This window comes from Bombina bombina, chromosome 1 (genome assembly GCF_027579735.1).
Source record: "Bombina bombina isolate aBomBom1 chromosome 1, aBomBom1.pri, whole genome shotgun sequence".
Classification (NCBI taxonomy): domain Eukaryota; kingdom Metazoa; phylum Chordata; class Amphibia; order Anura; family Bombinatoridae; genus Bombina; species Bombina bombina.
The window spans coordinates 61,622,794-61,641,706 of record NC_069499.1 but is presented as its reverse complement, the minus strand read 5'-3'; the positions used below and the strand labels follow the sequence as shown (position 1 = coordinate 61,641,706).

Sequence of the window (18,913 nt, the reverse complement as noted above, 5' to 3'; positions counted from 1 at the left end):
CGGACACACCTATGTTGGAGAAAACAGAATTTATGCTTACCTGATAAATTACTTTCTCCAACGGTGTGTCCGGTCCACGGCCCGCCCTGGTTTTTTTAATCAGGTCTGATGAATTATTTTCTCTAACTACAGTCACCACGGTATCATATGATTTCTCCTATGCATATTCCTCCTTTACGTCGGTCGAATGACTGGGGTAGGCGGAGCCTAGGAGGGATCATGTGACCAGCTTTGCTGGGCTCTTTGCCATTTCCTGTTGGGGAAGAGAATATCCCACAAGTAAGTATGACGCCGTGGACCGGACACACCGTTGGAGAAAGTAATTTATCAGGTAAGCATAAATTCTGTTTTTTTGACGTTATTTTGCGCCAAAAATGTCGGCGTTCCGGATGTGGCGTCATTTTTGGCGCCAAAAAGCATTTAGGCGCCAAATAATGTGGGCGTCTTATTTGGCGCTAAAAAATATGGGCGTCGCTTTTGTCTCCACATTATTTAAGTCTCATTTTTCATTGCTTCTGGTTGCTAGAAGCTTGTTCTTTGGCATTTTTTCCCATTCCTGAAACTGTCATTTAAGGAATTTGATCAATTTTGCTTTATATGTTGTTTTTTCTCTTACATATTGCAAGATGTCTCACGTTGCATCTGAGTCAGAAGATACTACAGGAAAATCGCTGTCTAGTGCTGGATCTACCAAAGCTAAGTGTATCTGCTGTAAACTTTTGGTAGCTATTCCTCCAGCTGTTTGTATTAATTGTTATGACAAACTTGTTAATGCAGATAATATTTCCTTTAGTAAAGTACCATTGCCTGTTGCAGTTCCTTCAACATCTAAGGTGCAGAATGTTCCTGATGACATAAGAGATTTTGTTTCTGAATCCATAAAGAAGGCTATGTCTGTTATTTCTCCTTCTAATAAACGTAAAAAATCTTTTAAAACTTCTCTCCCTACAGATGAATTTTTAAATGAACATCATTCTGATTCTGATGACTCTTCTGGTTCAGAGGATTCTGTCTCAGAGGTTGATGCTGATAAATCTTCATATTTATTTAAAATGGAATTTATTCGTTCTTTACTTAAAGAAGTTCTAATTGCTTCAGAAATAGAGGATTCTGGTCCTCTTGATACTAATTCTAAACGTTTGGATAAGGTATTTAAATCTCCTGTGGTTATTCCAGAAGTTTTTCCTGTTCCTAATGCTATTTCTGCAGTAATTTCCAAAGAATGGGATAAATTGGGTAATTCATTTACTCCTTCTAAACGTTTTAAGCAATTATATCCTGTGCCGTCTGACAGATTAGAATTTTGGGACAAAATCCCTAAGGTTGATGGGGCTATTTCTACCCTTGCTAAACGTACTACTATTCCTACGTCAGATGGTACTTCGTTTAAGGATCCTTTAGATAGGAAAATTGAATCCTTTCTAAGAAAAGCTTATTTGTGTTCAGGTAATCTTCTTAGACCTGCTATATCTTTGGCTGATGTTGCTGCAGCTTCAACTTTTTGGTTGGAAACCTTAGCGCAACAAGTAACACATCATGATTCTCATGATATTATTCTTCTTCTTCAGCATGCTAATAATTTTATCTGTGATGCCATCTTTGATATTATCAGGGTTGATGTCAGGTTTATGTCTCTAGCTATTTTAGCTAGAAGAGCTTTATGGCTTAAGACTTGGAATGCTGATATGGCTTCTAAATCAACTCTACTTTCCATTTCTTTCCAGGGTAACAAATTATTTGGTTCTCAGTTGGATTCTATTATTTCAACTGTTACTGGCGGAAAAGGAACTTTTTTACCACAGGATAAAAAATCTAAGGGTAAAAACAGAGCTAATAATCGTTTTCGTTCCTTTCGTTTCAACAAAGAACAAAAACCTGATCCTTCATCCTCAGGAGCAGTTTCAGTTTGGAAACCATCTCCAATCTGGAATAAATCCAAGCCAGCCAGAAAGGCAAAGCCTGCTTCTAAGTCCACATGAAGGTGCGGCCCTCATTCCAGCTCAGCTGGTAGGGGGCAGGTTACGTTTTTTCAAAGAAATTTGGATCACTTCTGTTCACAATCTTTGGATTCAGAACATTGTTTCAGAAGGGTACAGAATTGGTTTCAAGTTGAGACCTCCTGCAAAGAGATTTTTTCTTTCCCGTGTCCCAGTAAATCCCGTAAAAGCTCAAGCATTTCTGAATTGTGTTTCAGATCTAGAGTTGACTGGAGTAATTGTGCCAGTTCTGGAACAGGGGATGGGGTTTTATTCAAATCTCCATTGTACCAAAGAAGGAGAATTCCTTCAGACCAGTTCTGGATCTAAAAATATTGAATCGTTATGTGAGGATACCAACGTTCAAGATGGTAACTGTAAGGACTATCTTGCCTTTTGTTCAGCAAGGGAATTATATGTCCACAATAGATTTACAGGATGCATATCTGCATATTCCGATTCATCCGGATCATTATCGGTTCCTGAGATTCTCTTTTCTGGACAAGCATTACCAGTTTGTGGCTCTGCCGTTTGGCCTTGCTACAGCTCCAAGAATTTTTACAAAGGTTCTCGGTGCCCTTCTGTCTGTAATCAGAGAACAGGGTATTGTGGTATTTCCTTATTTGGACGATATCTTGGTACTTGCTCAGTCTTTACATTTAGCAGAATTTCATACGAATCGACTTGTGTTGTTTCTTCAAGATCATGGTTGGAGGATCAATTTACCAAAAAGTTCTTTGATTCCTCAGACAAGGGTAACCTTTTTGGGTTTCCAAATAGATTCAGTGTCCATGACTTTGTCTTTAACAGACAAGAGGCGTCTAAAACTGATGGTAGCTTGTCGAAACCTTCAGTCACAATCATTCCCTTCGGTAGCCTTATGCATGGAAATTCTAGGTCTTATGACTGCTGCATCTGACGCGATCCCCTTTGCTCGTTTTCACATGCGACCTCTTCAGCTTTGTATGCTGAATCAATGGTGCAAGGATTACACAAAGATATCTCAATTAATATCTTTAAAACCGACTGTTCGACACTCTCTAACATGGTGGACATTTCACAATCGTTTAATTCAGGGGGCTTCTTTTGTGCTTCCGACCTGGACTGTAATTTCAACAGATGCAAGTCTCACAGGTTGGGGAGCTGTGTGGGGATCTCTGACGGCACAAGGAGTTTGGGAATCTCAGGAGGTGAGATTACCGATCAGTTTTGGCCTCTTCTGAAGAGAGAATCGTTCATTTGTTTTCAGACAGACAATGTCACAACTGTGGCATACATCAATCATCAAGGAGGAACTCACAGTCCTCTGGCTATGAAAGAAGTATCTCGAATTTTGGTTTGGGCGGAATCCAGCTCCTGTCTAATCTCTGCGGTTCATATCCCAGGTGTAGACAATTGGGAAGCGGATTATCTCAGTCGCCAAACGTTGCATCCGGGCGAATGGTCTCTTCACCCAGAGGTATTTCTTCAGATCGTTCAAATGTGGGAACTTCCAGAAATAGATTTGATGGCGTCCCATCTAAACAAGAAACTTCCCAGGTATCTGTCCAGATCCTGGGATCCTCAGGCGGAGGCAGTGGATGCATTATCACTTCCTTGGAAGTATCATCCTGCCTATATCTTTCCGCCTCTAGTTCTTCTTCCAAGAGTAATCTCCAAGATTCTGAAGGAATGCTCGTTTGTTCTGCTGGTAGCTCCGGCATGGCCTCACAGGTTTTGGTATGCGGATCTTGTCCGGATGGCCTCTTGCCAACCGTGGACTCTTCCGTTAAGACCAGACCTTCTGTCACAAGGTCCTTTTTTCCATCAGGATCTGAAATCCTTAAATTTAAAGGTATGGAGATTGAACGCTTGATTCTTCGTCAAAGAGGTTTCTCTGACGCTGTGATTAATACTATGTTACAGGCTCGTAAATCTGTATCTAGAGAGATATATTATAGAGTCTGGAAGACTTATATTTCTTGGTGTATTTCTCATCATTTTTCTTGGCATTCTTTTAGAATTCCGAGAATTTTACAGTTTCTTCAGGATGGTTTAGATAAAGGTTTGTCCGCAAGTTCCTTGAAAGGACAAATCTCTGCTCTTTCTGTTCTTTTTCACAGAAAGATTGCTATTCTTCCTGATATTCATTGTTTTGTACAAGCTTTGGTTCGTATAAAACCTGTCATTAAGTCAATTTCTCCTCCTTGGAGTTTGAATTTGGTTCTGGGGGCTCTTCAAGCTCCTCCATTTGAACCTATGCATTCATTGGACATTAAATTACTTTCTTGGAAAGTTTTGTTCCTTTTGGCCATCTCTTCTGCCAGAAGAGTTTCTGAATTATCTGCTCTTTCTTGTGAGTCTCCTTTTCTGATTTTTCATCAGGATAAGGCGGTGTTGCGAACTTCTTTTGAATTTTTACCTAAAGTTGTGAATTCCAACAACATTAGTAGAGAAATTGTGGTTCCTTCATTATGTCCTAATCCTAAGATTTCTAAGGAGAAATCGCTGCATTCTTTGGATGTTGTTAGAGCTTTGAAATATTATGTTGAAGCTACTAAATCTTTCAGAAAGACTTCTAGTCTATTTGTTATCTTTTCCGGTTCTAGAAAAGGCCAGAAAGCTTCTGCCATTTCTTTGGCATCTTGGTTGAAATCTTTAATTCATCTTGCCTTTGTTGAGTCGGGTAAAACTCCGCCTCAGAGAATTACAGCTCATTCTACTAGGTCAGTTTCTACTTCCTGGGCGTTTTAGGAATGAAGCTTCGGTTGATCAGATTTGCAAAGCAGCAACTTGGTCCTCTTTGCATACTTTTACTAAATTCTACCATTTTGATGTATTTTCTTCTTCTGAAGCAGTTTTTGGTAGAAAAGTACTTCAGGCAGCGGTTTCAGTTTGAATCTTCTGCTTATGTTTTTCGTTAAACTTTATTTTGGGTGTGGATTATTTTCAGCAGGAATTGGCTGTCTTTATTTTATCCCTCCCTCTCTAGTGACTCTTGTGTGGAAAGATCCACATCTTGGGTAATCATTATCCCATACGTCACTAGCTCATGGACTCTTGCTAATTACATGAAAGAAAACATAATTTATGTAAGAACTTACCTGATAAATTCATTTCTTTCATATTAGCAAGAGTCCATGAGGCCCGCCCTTTTTTTGGGGTGGTTATGATTTTTTTGTATAAAGCACAATTATTCCAATTCCTTATTTTATATGCTTTCGCACTTTTTTCTCATCACCCCACTTCTTGGCTATTCGTTAAACTGAATTGTGGGTGTGGTGAGGGGTGTATTTATAGGCATTTTGAGGTTTGGGAAACTTTGCCCCTCCTGGTAGGAATGTATATCCCATACGTCACTAGCTCATGGACTCTTGCTAATATGAAAGAAATGAATTTATCAGGTAAGTTCTTACATAAATTATGTTTTTAACATATACATACATTAACACACACACTAACATTTATTAAAAAACTAAATCTGGCTCCTAGAATAAATTTGTTAAATCCCTGACTTACCTTTTCTGCAATGTGCTATACCCTGTACCGCACTGGAGTTAAGGAAGGGGGAGGAAATTGAAGAGAGGAACGTAGTAAATATTAACACTAAGAACGGAACAGTGACACCTGCAGCTAGAAATTAAAAGTGCAGGTAATTTGTTTTTTGTTTTAATTAATTTTTTTAACTGCCACGGCTGGTCTTTCTGCAGACAGCACAGTTTCTGCAATGAGATTGCTCAGTGTTCTGCCTTGGGGTAAAACACTAAATAGAAGTGGCTATAGTTATTCATATTCAGGGTTGGATATGTATGTGATGACTAAATGGTTCACAAAAAGCATCTTGTAATTCCTTACATTAAAGGGACAGAGTAGTGTAAGTTGGTTCTCAATGTGTTTCCTTTGACTTGTTTTATACCAGCTGCAGAGTATAAAATGTATGGGAAGTTGCTATCTTAGTTTTTTTTTTGTAGATTAAACAGCTTTTTTTCGCAATGAAAACGCTGTTTTTGCACTTTAAAGCTTGCAAGTGGTGTATCCCTCTGTACACACACATACTTCTCATCAGTATGTACAGAAACTGATGCTTAGAGAGATCAGTGGGGGGAGTTGGTTTTCTTCACCTAGCTCTTGTTTACATAACATTTCTGTACCCATTACTGCTGTATTTAAATTTTCAGTATAGGTAGCTGTTTCAACAGACAAAATACACTATTTCAAATGGCAGAATAAAGGTAAATTGGCTATTTGATGGGGGAAACTAGACGTGGACTCCTTTCCCAATGTGCTTAGAGGAATATGGTTGCACCTCACTACCAAAGGTAGGCCGAAACTATCTTCTGGGGTTGCCATGGTTCTTGTTCAGAGGAGGATTGCCTGGCATTTTGGAGCTGGACTAAACTTGTTAAGCAGGGTCAGACTGATACTTCAGGATGGTTCTCCTTTGTGAAAAGTGCAATTGGTCTAAAAGAGGCTGCTCCCAGCTGGTAACTAACCGTGGAACAAGCTACTGAGCTATTTGTCCCCGGTAGAGCGCTGCTGTGTGTTTAAGAAATTACTCTAAACAAAAAGGATCTTACGTTTAAAACCATTCACGACAAAAAATGAATATATGTGTATATCCATAATCTGCCCTGTGCAAACGAATTTCATATACCGTCCTGTATATCTTTTAAACCCTCCAGGCACAGATAACAATACTCCCTTAACATAAACAATCACACATTTATTAAAGAACAGATAAATAACAAGATTACATGTTATTGTTTACAAGGTTAAACACAGAAAAACTATTTAACAGAGAAATAATACATAAAATGAATATTACCCCGTTTGTTTCTTGTGAGAGTCCTGGTTATGGAATGTCCCTTGATATTTCCCTTCAGATAGGCACTCTGTCTACCATTATTTCTCCCTGATTCTTATACCCTTTAAAACTGCTGATAATACACTTTTGGCCATGTTCCAAACTAGGTATTGCGAGTTATCTGAAGCCCTTTGCAATACTTGTCACTCCCATATCCATATATGTTGTAATGCTGACCTAGTCAGTAAGCAAGCATATATCATGCCTGACGTTAAAATAGTCATAAGGACACACTAACCTTCTCTGTAACAATATGGACACCATTTATATAATTATTATACTCTTACATGTGTATTTATTTAAAAAAAGTTTAATACACTCCAACAGGTGAAATAAGGAGAAAATTTTAAACGGTCTCTTTAAGGAATTTAAAGGGCCATAAAACCCACATTTTTTTCTTTCATGGTTTTAAAAGAGCATGCATTTTTAAACATCTTTCTAATTTACTTATATTATCTAATTTCTTTTATTCTCTTGATATTCTTTGATGAAAAGCATATCTAGATATGCTAAGTAGCTGCTGATTGGTTGCTGCAAATAGAAGCCTTGTGTGATTGGCTCACCATGTGCATTGCTTTTTCTTCAACTAAGGATATCTAAAAAATGAAGCAAAATAAATAGAAGTAAATTGTAATGTTTAAATTTGTATTCTCTATCTGAATCATAAAAGAAAGATTTTGGGTTTAGTGGCCCTTTAATTTGTAGGGAAGCCAATGTTAGAAAAGCATGCATTTAGTTGATATATTTGTAGTGTGTCTCTGTATGTGTACAAACTTTTTTTTTTTGTGTGTGTACAATTGTTCTTTGTCCGTTACTCTAAAGAGATCAAAAATCATAATGTGTTAACATTTGGCTCAAAATGCTGCAAATTGCGTAAACTAGCTATTTAATATGCAGCAACTGCAAGTTAGTCATTGATTTTTGGCCTCTCTAGGAAGCATGGGACAAGCATTTTTTCACACAAATACAAGCTAGCAGCATATCGGTCAAAACTGCTCTTCCCATGAGTGCATACTGAGGTAGATGCAGGAGCGTGCATGTCTGAAGCGTTACATGGCAGATGTGTTTGCAACAATGTTTTACATACAGAGCTCACTCCTGAACCTACCTCGGCATTCTATCATGTGAAGTAGCTAGGTTTCAACAAAGAAGAGAAGCCTATTAGATAACCCAAGTAAAGTGTATGCTCTGACTACTGTATCCCTTTTTAAAGATGCAGTTGAAAACCTCACACATTGCTAGTGTCTTTCTACATGACTTTCTGTTGCGCTGCATCTTATAAATCGCATTTCATAGTTTCTTTATCACCTTATAGGGGTCGATTTATCAAAGGCTTTCGCCAGCCTTTGAGACCCTACGGCTGCAGCTTCTCACAAGAGAACCTGCACGCTGTATTTAACATGCAGTGGTCATCAGACCGCTGCTTGTTAAAGCCTTTCACCAACTCAACAGTGGTGAAATTTAATCTCCACGGTCTAGTCCGACCGAGAAGATTGACAGCTCCTGCCCGTGCGTGATGGGCAGAGGGCGGGATTGCACGGAAGCGCAAAATAGCGCTCGCGTGCAATGGTAAATTCCTCCGGGGAAACTCTACCCACCAGAGGCGAGCTGAGGCGGACAGGGGAGGGTATATGCGCCCCTGTCTGCCTCAGCTTTGATAAATCGACCCCATAGTCTAACTCTATCCTCAATGACAACACTGGTCAAGACTTAACGGATCTTTGGGAAATCAAACCAGCAGGACCTTAATTGACTGACTTTCCTAATCTCAGAAAATATAATAAAACTTTGAAGTCAAGCAGCCGGCATCCAATATTTTATGTGCATGTTTGACAGCATAAATATGCAAGTCAAAAAATTTAACAGAAAATGTAAATAAAACCATAAGATGAATGTATGTCTGCTTTATTCCTTTTTTTTTTTTGGTAAGTCGTGTGTATAATGTATAAAATCTTGTCATTTCAGCTCTTCAGAGAAGTACGAATAATGAAGATTTTAAATCATCCGAATATAGGTAACTTTATGATGTCCTTATGTCATACAGTACTATGTTCATTGGTTGTAATGAGGCAAGACAGGCACTTTATCTTTTGACGTAGTTGAGTGTCTTTCCACTTCTGTGGTAAAATGCATCCTGTTTTATTCTGATAAGTTTTCTGCATAAATGTAAACCTGACTCAATGTTAACATAGAGGTGAGGGGGGATATTCCTTCCACCATTGGGGATTGTGTATGCGTTGTAATATGCAGATTATATTCACAACACCTCACCGTTTTACTTTTAAAATCTGGACAGAACAATGCTACTCAAGCTGTTTTTTATTCGTACTCTTCTGCATGTGATGACGTTGACCTTTGTATTCCACAGCCGGTTTGCATATTCCCATTTCCCTTCACAGTAAACCTACAGTTTGGGGGAAAAAGACACCTGTTTAGGTGTGCTTGAGTTATTTTACAAAATCATCTTTTTTACAGCATTTTTTATAGATCTAGAATGTTTAGGTTTCCAAGAGTGGAGCAGATGGGTTTTTATCTTACAACTTTTTCTATGTGTCTTCTCACATTTGTTGGGCTTTAAAACAAAAAGGAAAAATCAATTTAAAGGGGAACTACAGCTCAGTCGGCTATTTTTATTTTTAAGATTTGCATTTTTCATTTTGCCAATGTATACTCCCAGCATTCCATAACCACAGCTACATTAAAGGGACATAATACTTATATGCTAAATCCCTTGAAACTGATGCAGCATAACTGTAAAAAGCTGAGAGGAAAATATCACCTGAAGATATTTTACCTCACAATCTCCTCAGCTCAGCAGATTAAGTTCTGTGTAAAGTTATACTCGGTTGTTGCTCAGCTGCAGGTAAAAAAATAAATAAAAAAAATGAAGAAATGAACAGCAGCCAATCAGCATCAGCAGTGCTGAGGTCATGAACTCTTTTACTGTGATCTCATGAGATTTCACTTAACTCTCATGAGATTTTATAGTAAACTTCCTTAAACTGAATAGGGAAATAAGATGAGTGCGCACAAAAGCTCACTCCCTTAGATGTCCCGGGACAGACCTACTGATTTACTGCTTAGACGTCCTTTACAATGATGGCTACTGAGGAATTTTTTAGGTAAAATCTTTCTTTTTTACATAGAGATGCTCAGGTGATATTTTCTAGTCGTCTTTTTACAGTTCACTGTAAAGCATCACTTTCAAGTGTTTCAACATTTGGGTATCATGGCCCTTTAATTTAACTACCGCTCTTGATGCAGGTATAGAAAAAAAATTGTCATTTGATTACAATCTTTCCTTTTAGACAATTTGCTTCAGTTAGTGCCTATGTATTTTTGTGCATATTTTAACTACTTGAAAGGACATTAAACACCTCTTTGCTTTTGTGTAAAACGTGTGCTTTGTTTTTTTGCCTCTATTTAATGGGTCACTTTATTAGAGTGCTGCTAAAATGTAGTGCATTAAAGGGATAGGAAAGTCAAAAATAAACTTGCATGATTCAGATAGAGCAGGTTATTTTAAGACACTTTTAAATTCACTTCTATTTTGAAATGTGCTTTGTTCTCTTAGTATCCCTTGTTAAAAAATGAGTACGCACATATCATACACTAGTGTAAGCTGCTGCTAATTGGTGCCTGCACACCTTTCTCTTGTGATTGGCTAAATAGATATTTTCAGCTTCCTGTCAGTAGTGCAATGCTGTCCCTTCAGCAGTGGATAACAAGAGAATGAAGAACATTTGATAAAAGAATTAAATTGGAAAGTTGTTTAAAATTGTATGTTCTATCTGAATCATAAAAGAAAATGTTGGACTTTACTATCAATTTAAATGGATATAACATAAGCTACAGTATTTTATTATTGCACTATTGCTTGCAAATAACTGTTTAATCCCTGCAATGGGATTTCAATATAGTCCGTTCAGATAGCTCCCAGTAGTGCACTGCTGCTCTGGAACGCATCTGGTGAGCCAGTGACAAGAGGCATGTGTGTAAAGCCCCCAATTATCAGCAAGCTCCCAGTAGTGAAGAATATGTTCATTGGCTACAAAGGATACCAAGAGAAGAAACTAAATTCATATACAGAAGGGATTTAATATTTACATGCACTATCTGAATATCTCTTTAAGCAAAATAATTTGATTTACGCATTTCTTGAAGTGTGTTGTTTCAGAAACCTTTTCTTTTGTGATTCAGACAGAGAATACAATTTTAAAGTTTCCAATTTACTTCTGTAAACAAATTTGCTTTGTGTTCTCCCTAGGACCTTTTTAATGTGTGCACCACCCGAAGATTTTACAGACCACCTGGCCAAAATTGTTAACCAAAAATAAGCTAAAATGAGTTAATGTTTCAATGTTAATTGCTCAAATTATACCTATATTTATTTGTGCAATTAATTTATGCTTTTAATAACAAAGAAATGTTATAATAAAGTATTGCTCTGCCCCCACCCAACCTTTATAATGCACCCAGCTGGCAAACTTTTCTGTGCAGAGCAATGCATGGTATTCTTTTTCTTGAAGATACTTGGGTAGGTGTCTGGCGCACTATATGGCAGGAAATATTGCCGCCCTATTGTGCTCTTGCAAATGGACAACATTTGAAGATTTGATAATAGTAAATTAGAAAGTTGTTTCATGCTCTCTGAATCATACATTTTTTTTTTGTGGGGTGGTTCTTGCCCTTTTAAGGCGATACACAACATAGGATAACATGATGGGAACTTTTAACACTGAATAGCTTGGAACTGTTAGGTTAATGGAAACCATATACAAGTTATTACAGAAATATTATTGTATCCTTTGTGGGGGGATTCATAATGACAATTGTTTTCTTCTACAGTTAAATTATTTGAAGTAATTGAAACAGAAAAGACGCTCTACTTAATAATGGAATATGCAAGCGGGGGTAAGTTTGTATGTAGTTTAGCTATGATTTTTAGTTTTATTAAATTGTGACTTTATATTTTTAAAGAAATAAAGCCTTCAATAGCTTGTAAAATTATTGTGTTATTCATGTTCACTGACAGTAATGTTGTGCTACTTTAGGTTTTTAGACTGAATATTATAAGTTTAAAAGAGGGAAATGAGCAAAAATCACTGACATTTCTCAAAGAATACAAAATTGTTGGCAAACTAAAGGCTGAGCTATGAATGTCCTATATAGCTGGCTTAATAGATCACACCTATTGAATAGGCAGATCATGCAGTCATTTTTTTTTGTCCGAGCTTTAACTAGCCCCTAATAGCTGAATAAGGGGGGCACCACTCCATGTAATGTGCCACATACCGTCTTATTCCTTTTGGGAACTATGTAGAAAGCATCACTAAATCTTCATGAATATCTTGATATTGTCTAGTGAGGGGAGATCCTCAGGGTAGGTTCCTCAAAGAGAAAGTTAGATAACTAAAGATCCTTTAAGACCAAGTGATTATGCTACCTAAAGAGACAACAGAGGTTCAAGCCATTCTATGATTGGATCGGAGTCTAGTGAAGGAGAGGTTGTTATAGATTTTGAATAGATAACAGCTCTAAAAAATTCAGAGAGGTTGAAGCATTCTGTTGGAGTGGTAAGGATGGTGGCCAGATCAAGTGCATGAAATGAGAATTTATGAGCTGTGCTTGCAAACCTAACATTTTCTGCACTTTTATGTGGTATTGATGCTTTATACTTAAAGGAATAGTCTAGTCAAAATTAAACTTTCATAATTCAGATAGAGCATGTAATTTTAAGCAACTTTCTAATTTACTCCTGTAAATGTTTCTTCATTGTCTTGGTATCTCTATTTGAAAAAGCAAGAATGTTAGCATAAGTCGGCTAATTTTTGGTTCAGTACCTGGGTAGCACTTTCTGATTGGTGTCTAAATGTAGCCATCAATAAGCAAGCGCTACCCAGGTTCTGAACCAAAAATTGGCCAGCTCCTAAGCGTGCATTCAAATAAAGATACCAAAAGAACGAAGAAAAATTAAAGGGATACTAAACACAAATTGTTTCTTTCATGCAATTTTAAGCAACTTTCTAATTTACTCCTATTAACACTTTTTCTTCATTCTCTTGCTATCTTTATTGGAAAAAGGCATCTAAGCTAAGGAGCCAGACAATTTTTGGTTCAGACCCTGGACAGCACTTGTTTATTAGTGCTGTCCAATCAGCAAGCACAACCCAGGTTGTGAACCAAAAATGGGCCGGCTTCTAAACTTACATTCTTGCTTTTCAAATAAAGATAACAAGAGAATAAAGGAAAAATGATTATAGGAGTAAATTAGAAAGTTGCTTAAAATTGCAATATTTATTTTTGACTAGACTATTCCTTTTAAATGTAACAGACACGTTCCATTAATACTGTTGTGATATGACAAGAACAAGTCTCTTGTTAGGTCATTGGGGAAGCGTGGATTCTAAAGACCATTTAAACTGTCTTTGTAAGAAATGCACATTTATTAAGTCATTTATAGAGGCAAAGCTTCTCCTTTTTGTGTTTTGTCACAATGTTTTGGTTTTTCTCACAATTGTTTCAGGGGAAGTGTTTGACTATTTGGTTGCACATGGAAGAATGAAGGAAAAAGAAGCTAGGTCAAAATTTCGTCAGGTATGTGCTAGTCCTTTTCTGATTGTATCAAGATATAAAGATAAACTGTCCAAAGCAGATTGCAGTCCTAAGGCTTTTGTGATGTTTATATATGGACTCGTTTTATTTTCTTCTTTATGATGTACATGGAAAGCTGATCCTTTTTTTTTTTTTTTTTTTTTTTTTTTAAATTTTTTTTTATTGAAGTTTCAAAGGGTACAAGGAATACAAATACAACATTTGCCCAATCGTAACATTAACATAAGAATACAACACCGAGATTGTGACACCCATTATATCTGTTAGGCTAGTAAAGGAATAGCTGACCTATATATCAAGTTAGTCATACAGTTTAAAGGCTCAGAGAAATATACATAATCATAATAATATAAAAAGGCTAGCTCTAACATGTAGAAACCTATGTTGTGTCTAGGAAGGTGTCAGATATACGGTTGGGCGAACTGAAAGGAAACTTCATTTTATATTTTAATAATTTTATTCTGATCTCCACATCTAGGATGAATAAGAGTATTTCTGTAATGACGTGGGGAGTTAGCTTTTAGCGTGACCACAAGTAGGTCTTAGAACACTGGAAGGAAGAGGGATTGCAGTGGACAAGAGCCACTCGAATATTGGGAGAGGGGAGGGGGAGGAGAAAGCAGGGGGGCGGAGCTCACACTGGTAAGGGAAAGCTGCTCTTTTAATGCTGACATTGTGTTTAACTAGTTTTTCTTCTCTTTATTCAGATAGTATCTGCAGTGCAATATTGTCATCAGAAACATATTGTTCATAGAGATCTAAAGGTACGTGAAAGGCTTTTACAGCTTTGTGAAGCAAAGAACTATGTTTTGGGAACCTTTTTCCTAATGCTATAGTGTTAAGTCCATAGACCCTTTTCGCCCCACTAGCCATAACCATTTATAGACATGGTTGCTACATTAAGTGGAATTATGCAAGGGTCGTGTGCTTAATCTGTTACTGTGAAATGGATTGGAATAGTTCTCACAGTTCCCTAGCACATACATAAGTATGATTCAAACGCATGTATTATGTAACCTAGTAAATACACCACAGACTAACTGTACTGAACCAAGTAGACACAGAGGTGCTCTCTAGCAGCTGCTTTTCTCCTGTTAAGTGTGGTCAGTCCACGGGTCATCATTACTTCTGGGATATTATCTCCTCCCCTACAGGAAGTGCAAGAGGATTCACCCAGCAGAGCTGCTATATAGCTCCTCCCCTCTACGTCACCCCCAGTCATTCTCTTGCACCCAACGAATAGATAGGATGTGTGAGAGGACTGTGGTGATTTTAATTAGTTTATTACCTTCAATCAAAAGTTTGTTATTTTATAATAGCACCGGAGTGTGTTATTCATTCTCTGGTAGAATTTGAAGAAGAATCTACCTGAGTTTTTTCTATGATTTTAGCCGGAGTAGTTAAGATCATATTGCTGTTTCTCGGCCATCTGAGGAGAGGTAAACTTCAGATCAGGGGACAGCGGGCAGATTAATCTGCAAAGAGGTATGTAGCAGTTTATATATTTTCTGACATGGAATTGATGAGAAAATCCTGCCATACCGTTATAATGTAAACTCAGCCTTAAATACAGTAGATGTATCTGGTATCAGGCTGTCATGTATGTATATTTTACACTTCAGTATTCTGGGGAATGGTACTTCACTGGATTTATACTGTATGCATAGACTTAACCTAATTTGCAGGGACTTGCAATAGGTTTTTAAATAACAATTAATTTATTGAGGTTAAACGTTTTTTGCTGGCATGTAAAATCGTTTATTTCTCTGAGGTACTGGGTGAAAAAAATTTTTGGGCACTGTTTTTTCCACTTGGCAATAGTTTTGTTTAAATTTAAACAGTTTACTGATCTCTCTCACTGTTATGTGTGAGGGGGAGGGGCCATTTTTGGCGCTTTTACTACGCATTAAAAAACTCAGTCAGAGGTTCATTTTCTTCCTGCATGATCCGGTTCATCTCTACAGAACTCAGGGATCTTCAAAGCTTGTTTTGAGGGAGGTAATCATTCACAGCAGAGCTGTGAAGATTGTAGTTGACTGTGATAAAAAACGTTTATTTGTGTATTTTTTCTGCTGTCAGGGTTAGTTATCCTTTGCTAATGGGAACAATCCTTTGCTAAAATTGTATATTTCTTAAAAAGATTTGATGCTATAATTTATTTATTTCAACTGTCATAATTTTTTTCTGTGCTTCTTATAGGCACAGTTCGTTTTCATATTATTGTAAATTACTTGAAAAAGCATTTCCAAGTTGCTAGTTAATTGCTAGTGTGTTAAACATGTCTGATTCAGAGGAAGATACATGTGCTATATGTGCTAATGCCAAAGTGGAGCCCAATAGAAATTTATGTACTAACTGTATTGATGCTACTTTAAATAAAAGTCAATCTGTACAAATTGAACATATTTCACCAGACAACGAGGGGAGAGTTATGCCGACTAACTCGCCTCACGTGTCAGTACCTGCATCTCCCGCTCGGGAGGTGCGTGATATTGTAGCGCCGAGTACATCTGGGCGGCCATTACAAATCACATTACAGGATATGGCTACTGTTATGATGACTGAAGTTTTGGCTAAATTACCAGGACTGAGAGGTAAGCGTGATCACTCTGGGGTGAGAACAGAGTGCGCTGATAATATTAGGGCCATGTCAGGCACTGCGTCACAGGTGGCAGAACATGAGGACGGAGAACTTCATTCTGTGGGTGACGGTTCTGATCCAAACAGACTGGATTCAGATATTTCAAATTTTAAATTTAAGCTGGAAAACCTCCGTGTATTACTAGGGGAGGTATTAGCGGCTCTGAATGATTGTAACACAGTTGCAATACCAGAGAAAATGTGTAGGTTGGATAGATATTTTGCGGTACCGGCGAGTACTGATGTTTTTCCTATACCTAAGAGACTTACTGAAATTGTTACTAAGGAGTGGGATAGACCCGGTGTGCCGTTCTCACCCCCTCCGATATTTAGAAAAATGTTTCCAATAGACGCCACCACACGGGACTTATGGCAGACGGTCCCTAAGGTGGAGGGAGCAGTTTCTACTTTAGCTAAGCATACCACTATCCCGGTGGAGGATAGCTGTGCTTTTTCAGATCCAATGGATAAAAAATTAGAGGGTTACCTTAAGAAAATGTTTGTTCAACAAGGTTTTATATTGCAACCTCTTGCATGTATTGCGCCTGTCACGGCTGCAGCAGCATTTTGGTTTGAGTCTCTGGAAGAGACACTTGAATCATCTACACTAGATGAGATTACACACAAACTTAAAGCCCTTAAGTTAGCTAACTCATTTATTTCAGATGCCGTAGTACATTTAACTAAACTTACGGCTAAGAATTCCGGATTCGCCATTCAGGCACGCAGAGCACTGTGGCTAAAATCCTGGTCAGCTGATGTTACTTCTAAATCTAAATTGCTTAATATACCTTTCAAAGGGCAGACCTTATTCGGGCCCGGGTTGAAAGAGATTATCGCTGACATTACAGGAGGTAAAGGCCATGCCCTGCCTCAGGACAAAGCCAAAGCTAAGGCTAGACAGTCTAATTTTCGTTCCTTTCGTAATTTCAAAGCAGGAGCAGCATCAACTTCCTCTGCACCAAAACAGGAAGGAGCTGTTGCTCGCTACAGACAAGGCTGGAAACCTAACCAGTCCTGGAACAAGGGCAAGCAGGCCAGGAAACCTGCTGCTGCCCCTAAGACAGCATGAATCGAGGGCCCCCGATCCGGGACCGGCTCTAGTGGGGGGCAGACTTTCTCTCTTCGCCCAGGCTTGGGCAAGAGATGTTCAGGATCCCTGGGCGTTAGAGATCATATCTCAGGGATACCTTCTAGACTTCAAATCCTCTCCCCCAAGAGGGAGATTTCATCTGTCAAGGTTGTCAACAAACCAAACAAAGAAGGAAGCGTTTCTACACTGCGTACAAGATCTTTTTATTAATGGGAGTGATCCATCCAGTTCCGCGGTCGGAACAAGGACAAGGGTTTTACTCAAATCTGTAGTTCCCAAGAAAGAGGGAACTTTCAGGCCAATCTTGGATTTAAAGATCCTAAACAAATTCCTAAGAGTTCCATCGTTCAAGATGGAAACTATTCGAACAATTTTGCCCATGATCCAAGAGGGTCAGTACATGACCACAGTGGATTTAAAGGATGCTTACCTTCACATACCGATTCACAGAAATCATTACCGGTATCTAAGGTTTGCCTTTCTAGACAGGCATTACCAGTTTGTAGCTCTTCCATTCGGATTGGCTACGGCTCCAAGAATCTTCACAAAGGTTCTGGGTACTCTTCTGGCGGTACTAAGACCGCGAGGAATTTCGGTAGCTCCGTACCTAGACGACATTCTGATACAAGCTTCAAGCTTGCAAACTGCCAAGTCTCATACAGAGTTAGTACTGGCATTTCTAAGGTCGCATGGATGGAAGGTGAACGAAAAGAAGAGTTCTCTTTCCACTCACAAGAGTTCCCTTCTTGGGGACTCTGATAGATTCTGTAGAAATGAAGATTTACCTGACAGAAGACAGGTTAACAAAGCTTCAAAATGCATGCCGTGTCCTTCATTCCATTCAACACCCGTCAGTAGCTCAATGCATGGAGGTGATCGGATTAATGGTAGCGGCAATGGACATAGTCCCCTTTGCACGCTTACATCTTAAACCGCTGCAATTGTGCATGCTAAGTCAGTGGAATGGGGATTACTCAGATTTGTCCCCCACTCTGAATCTGAATCAAGAGACCAGAAATTCTCTTCTATGGTGGCTTTATCGGCCACATCTGTCCAGGGGGATGCCATTCAGCAGGCCAAACTGGACAATTGTAACAACAGACGCCAGCCTACTAGGTTGGGGCGCTGTCTGGAATTCTCTGAAGGCTCAGGGACTATGGAATCAGGAGGAGAGTCTTCTTCCAATAAACATTCTGGAATTGAGAGCAGTTCTCAATGCCCTTCTGGCTTGGCCCCAGTTAACAACTCGGGGGTTCATCAGGTTTCAGTCGGACAACATCACGACTGTAGCTTACATCAACCATCAGGGAGGGACAAGAAGCTCCCTAGCAATGATGGAAGTATCAAAGATAATTCGCTGGGCAGAGTCTCACTCTTGCCACCTGTCTGCAATCCACATCCCGGGAGTGGAGAACTGGGAAGCGGATTTCTTAAGTCGTCAGACTTTTCATCCGGGGGAGTGGGAACTTCATCCGGAGGTCTTTGCCCAAATACTTCGACGTTGGGGCAAACCAGAGATAGATCTCATGGCGTCTCGTCAGAACGCCAAGCTTCCTCGCTACGGGTCCAGATCCAGGGATCCGGGAGCGGTTCTGATAGATGCTCTGACAGCACCTTGGACCTTCAAGATGGCTTATGTGTTGCCACCCTTCCCGATGCTTCCTCGATTGATTGCCAGAATCAAACAGGAGAGAGCATCAGTGATTCTAATAGCACCTGCATGGCCACGCAGGACTTGGTATGCAG

At 38.8% G+C, this 18,913-nt stretch overlaps 1 protein-coding gene across 3 annotated transcripts in view; it reads left to right on the top strand.

The window, feature by feature from the left end:
• MARK3 (microtubule affinity regulating kinase 3) overlaps positions 1 to 18,913 on the top strand; it is a 153,280-nt gene that overhangs the window by 48,498 nt on the left and 85,869 nt on the right. For all 3 annotated transcript variants that reach the window (XM_053697415.1, XM_053697414.1, XM_053697413.1), the window contains exons 4-7: positions 8,785 to 8,833; positions 11,668 to 11,733; positions 13,346 to 13,416; positions 14,142 to 14,198. In XM_053697415.1, coding sequence (XP_053553390.1) covers positions 8,785 to 8,833; positions 11,668 to 11,733; positions 13,346 to 13,416; positions 14,142 to 14,198 — 243 coding nt within the window. The remainder of the gene's footprint in view (positions 1 to 8,784; positions 8,834 to 11,667; positions 11,734 to 13,345; positions 13,417 to 14,141; positions 14,199 to 18,913) is intronic.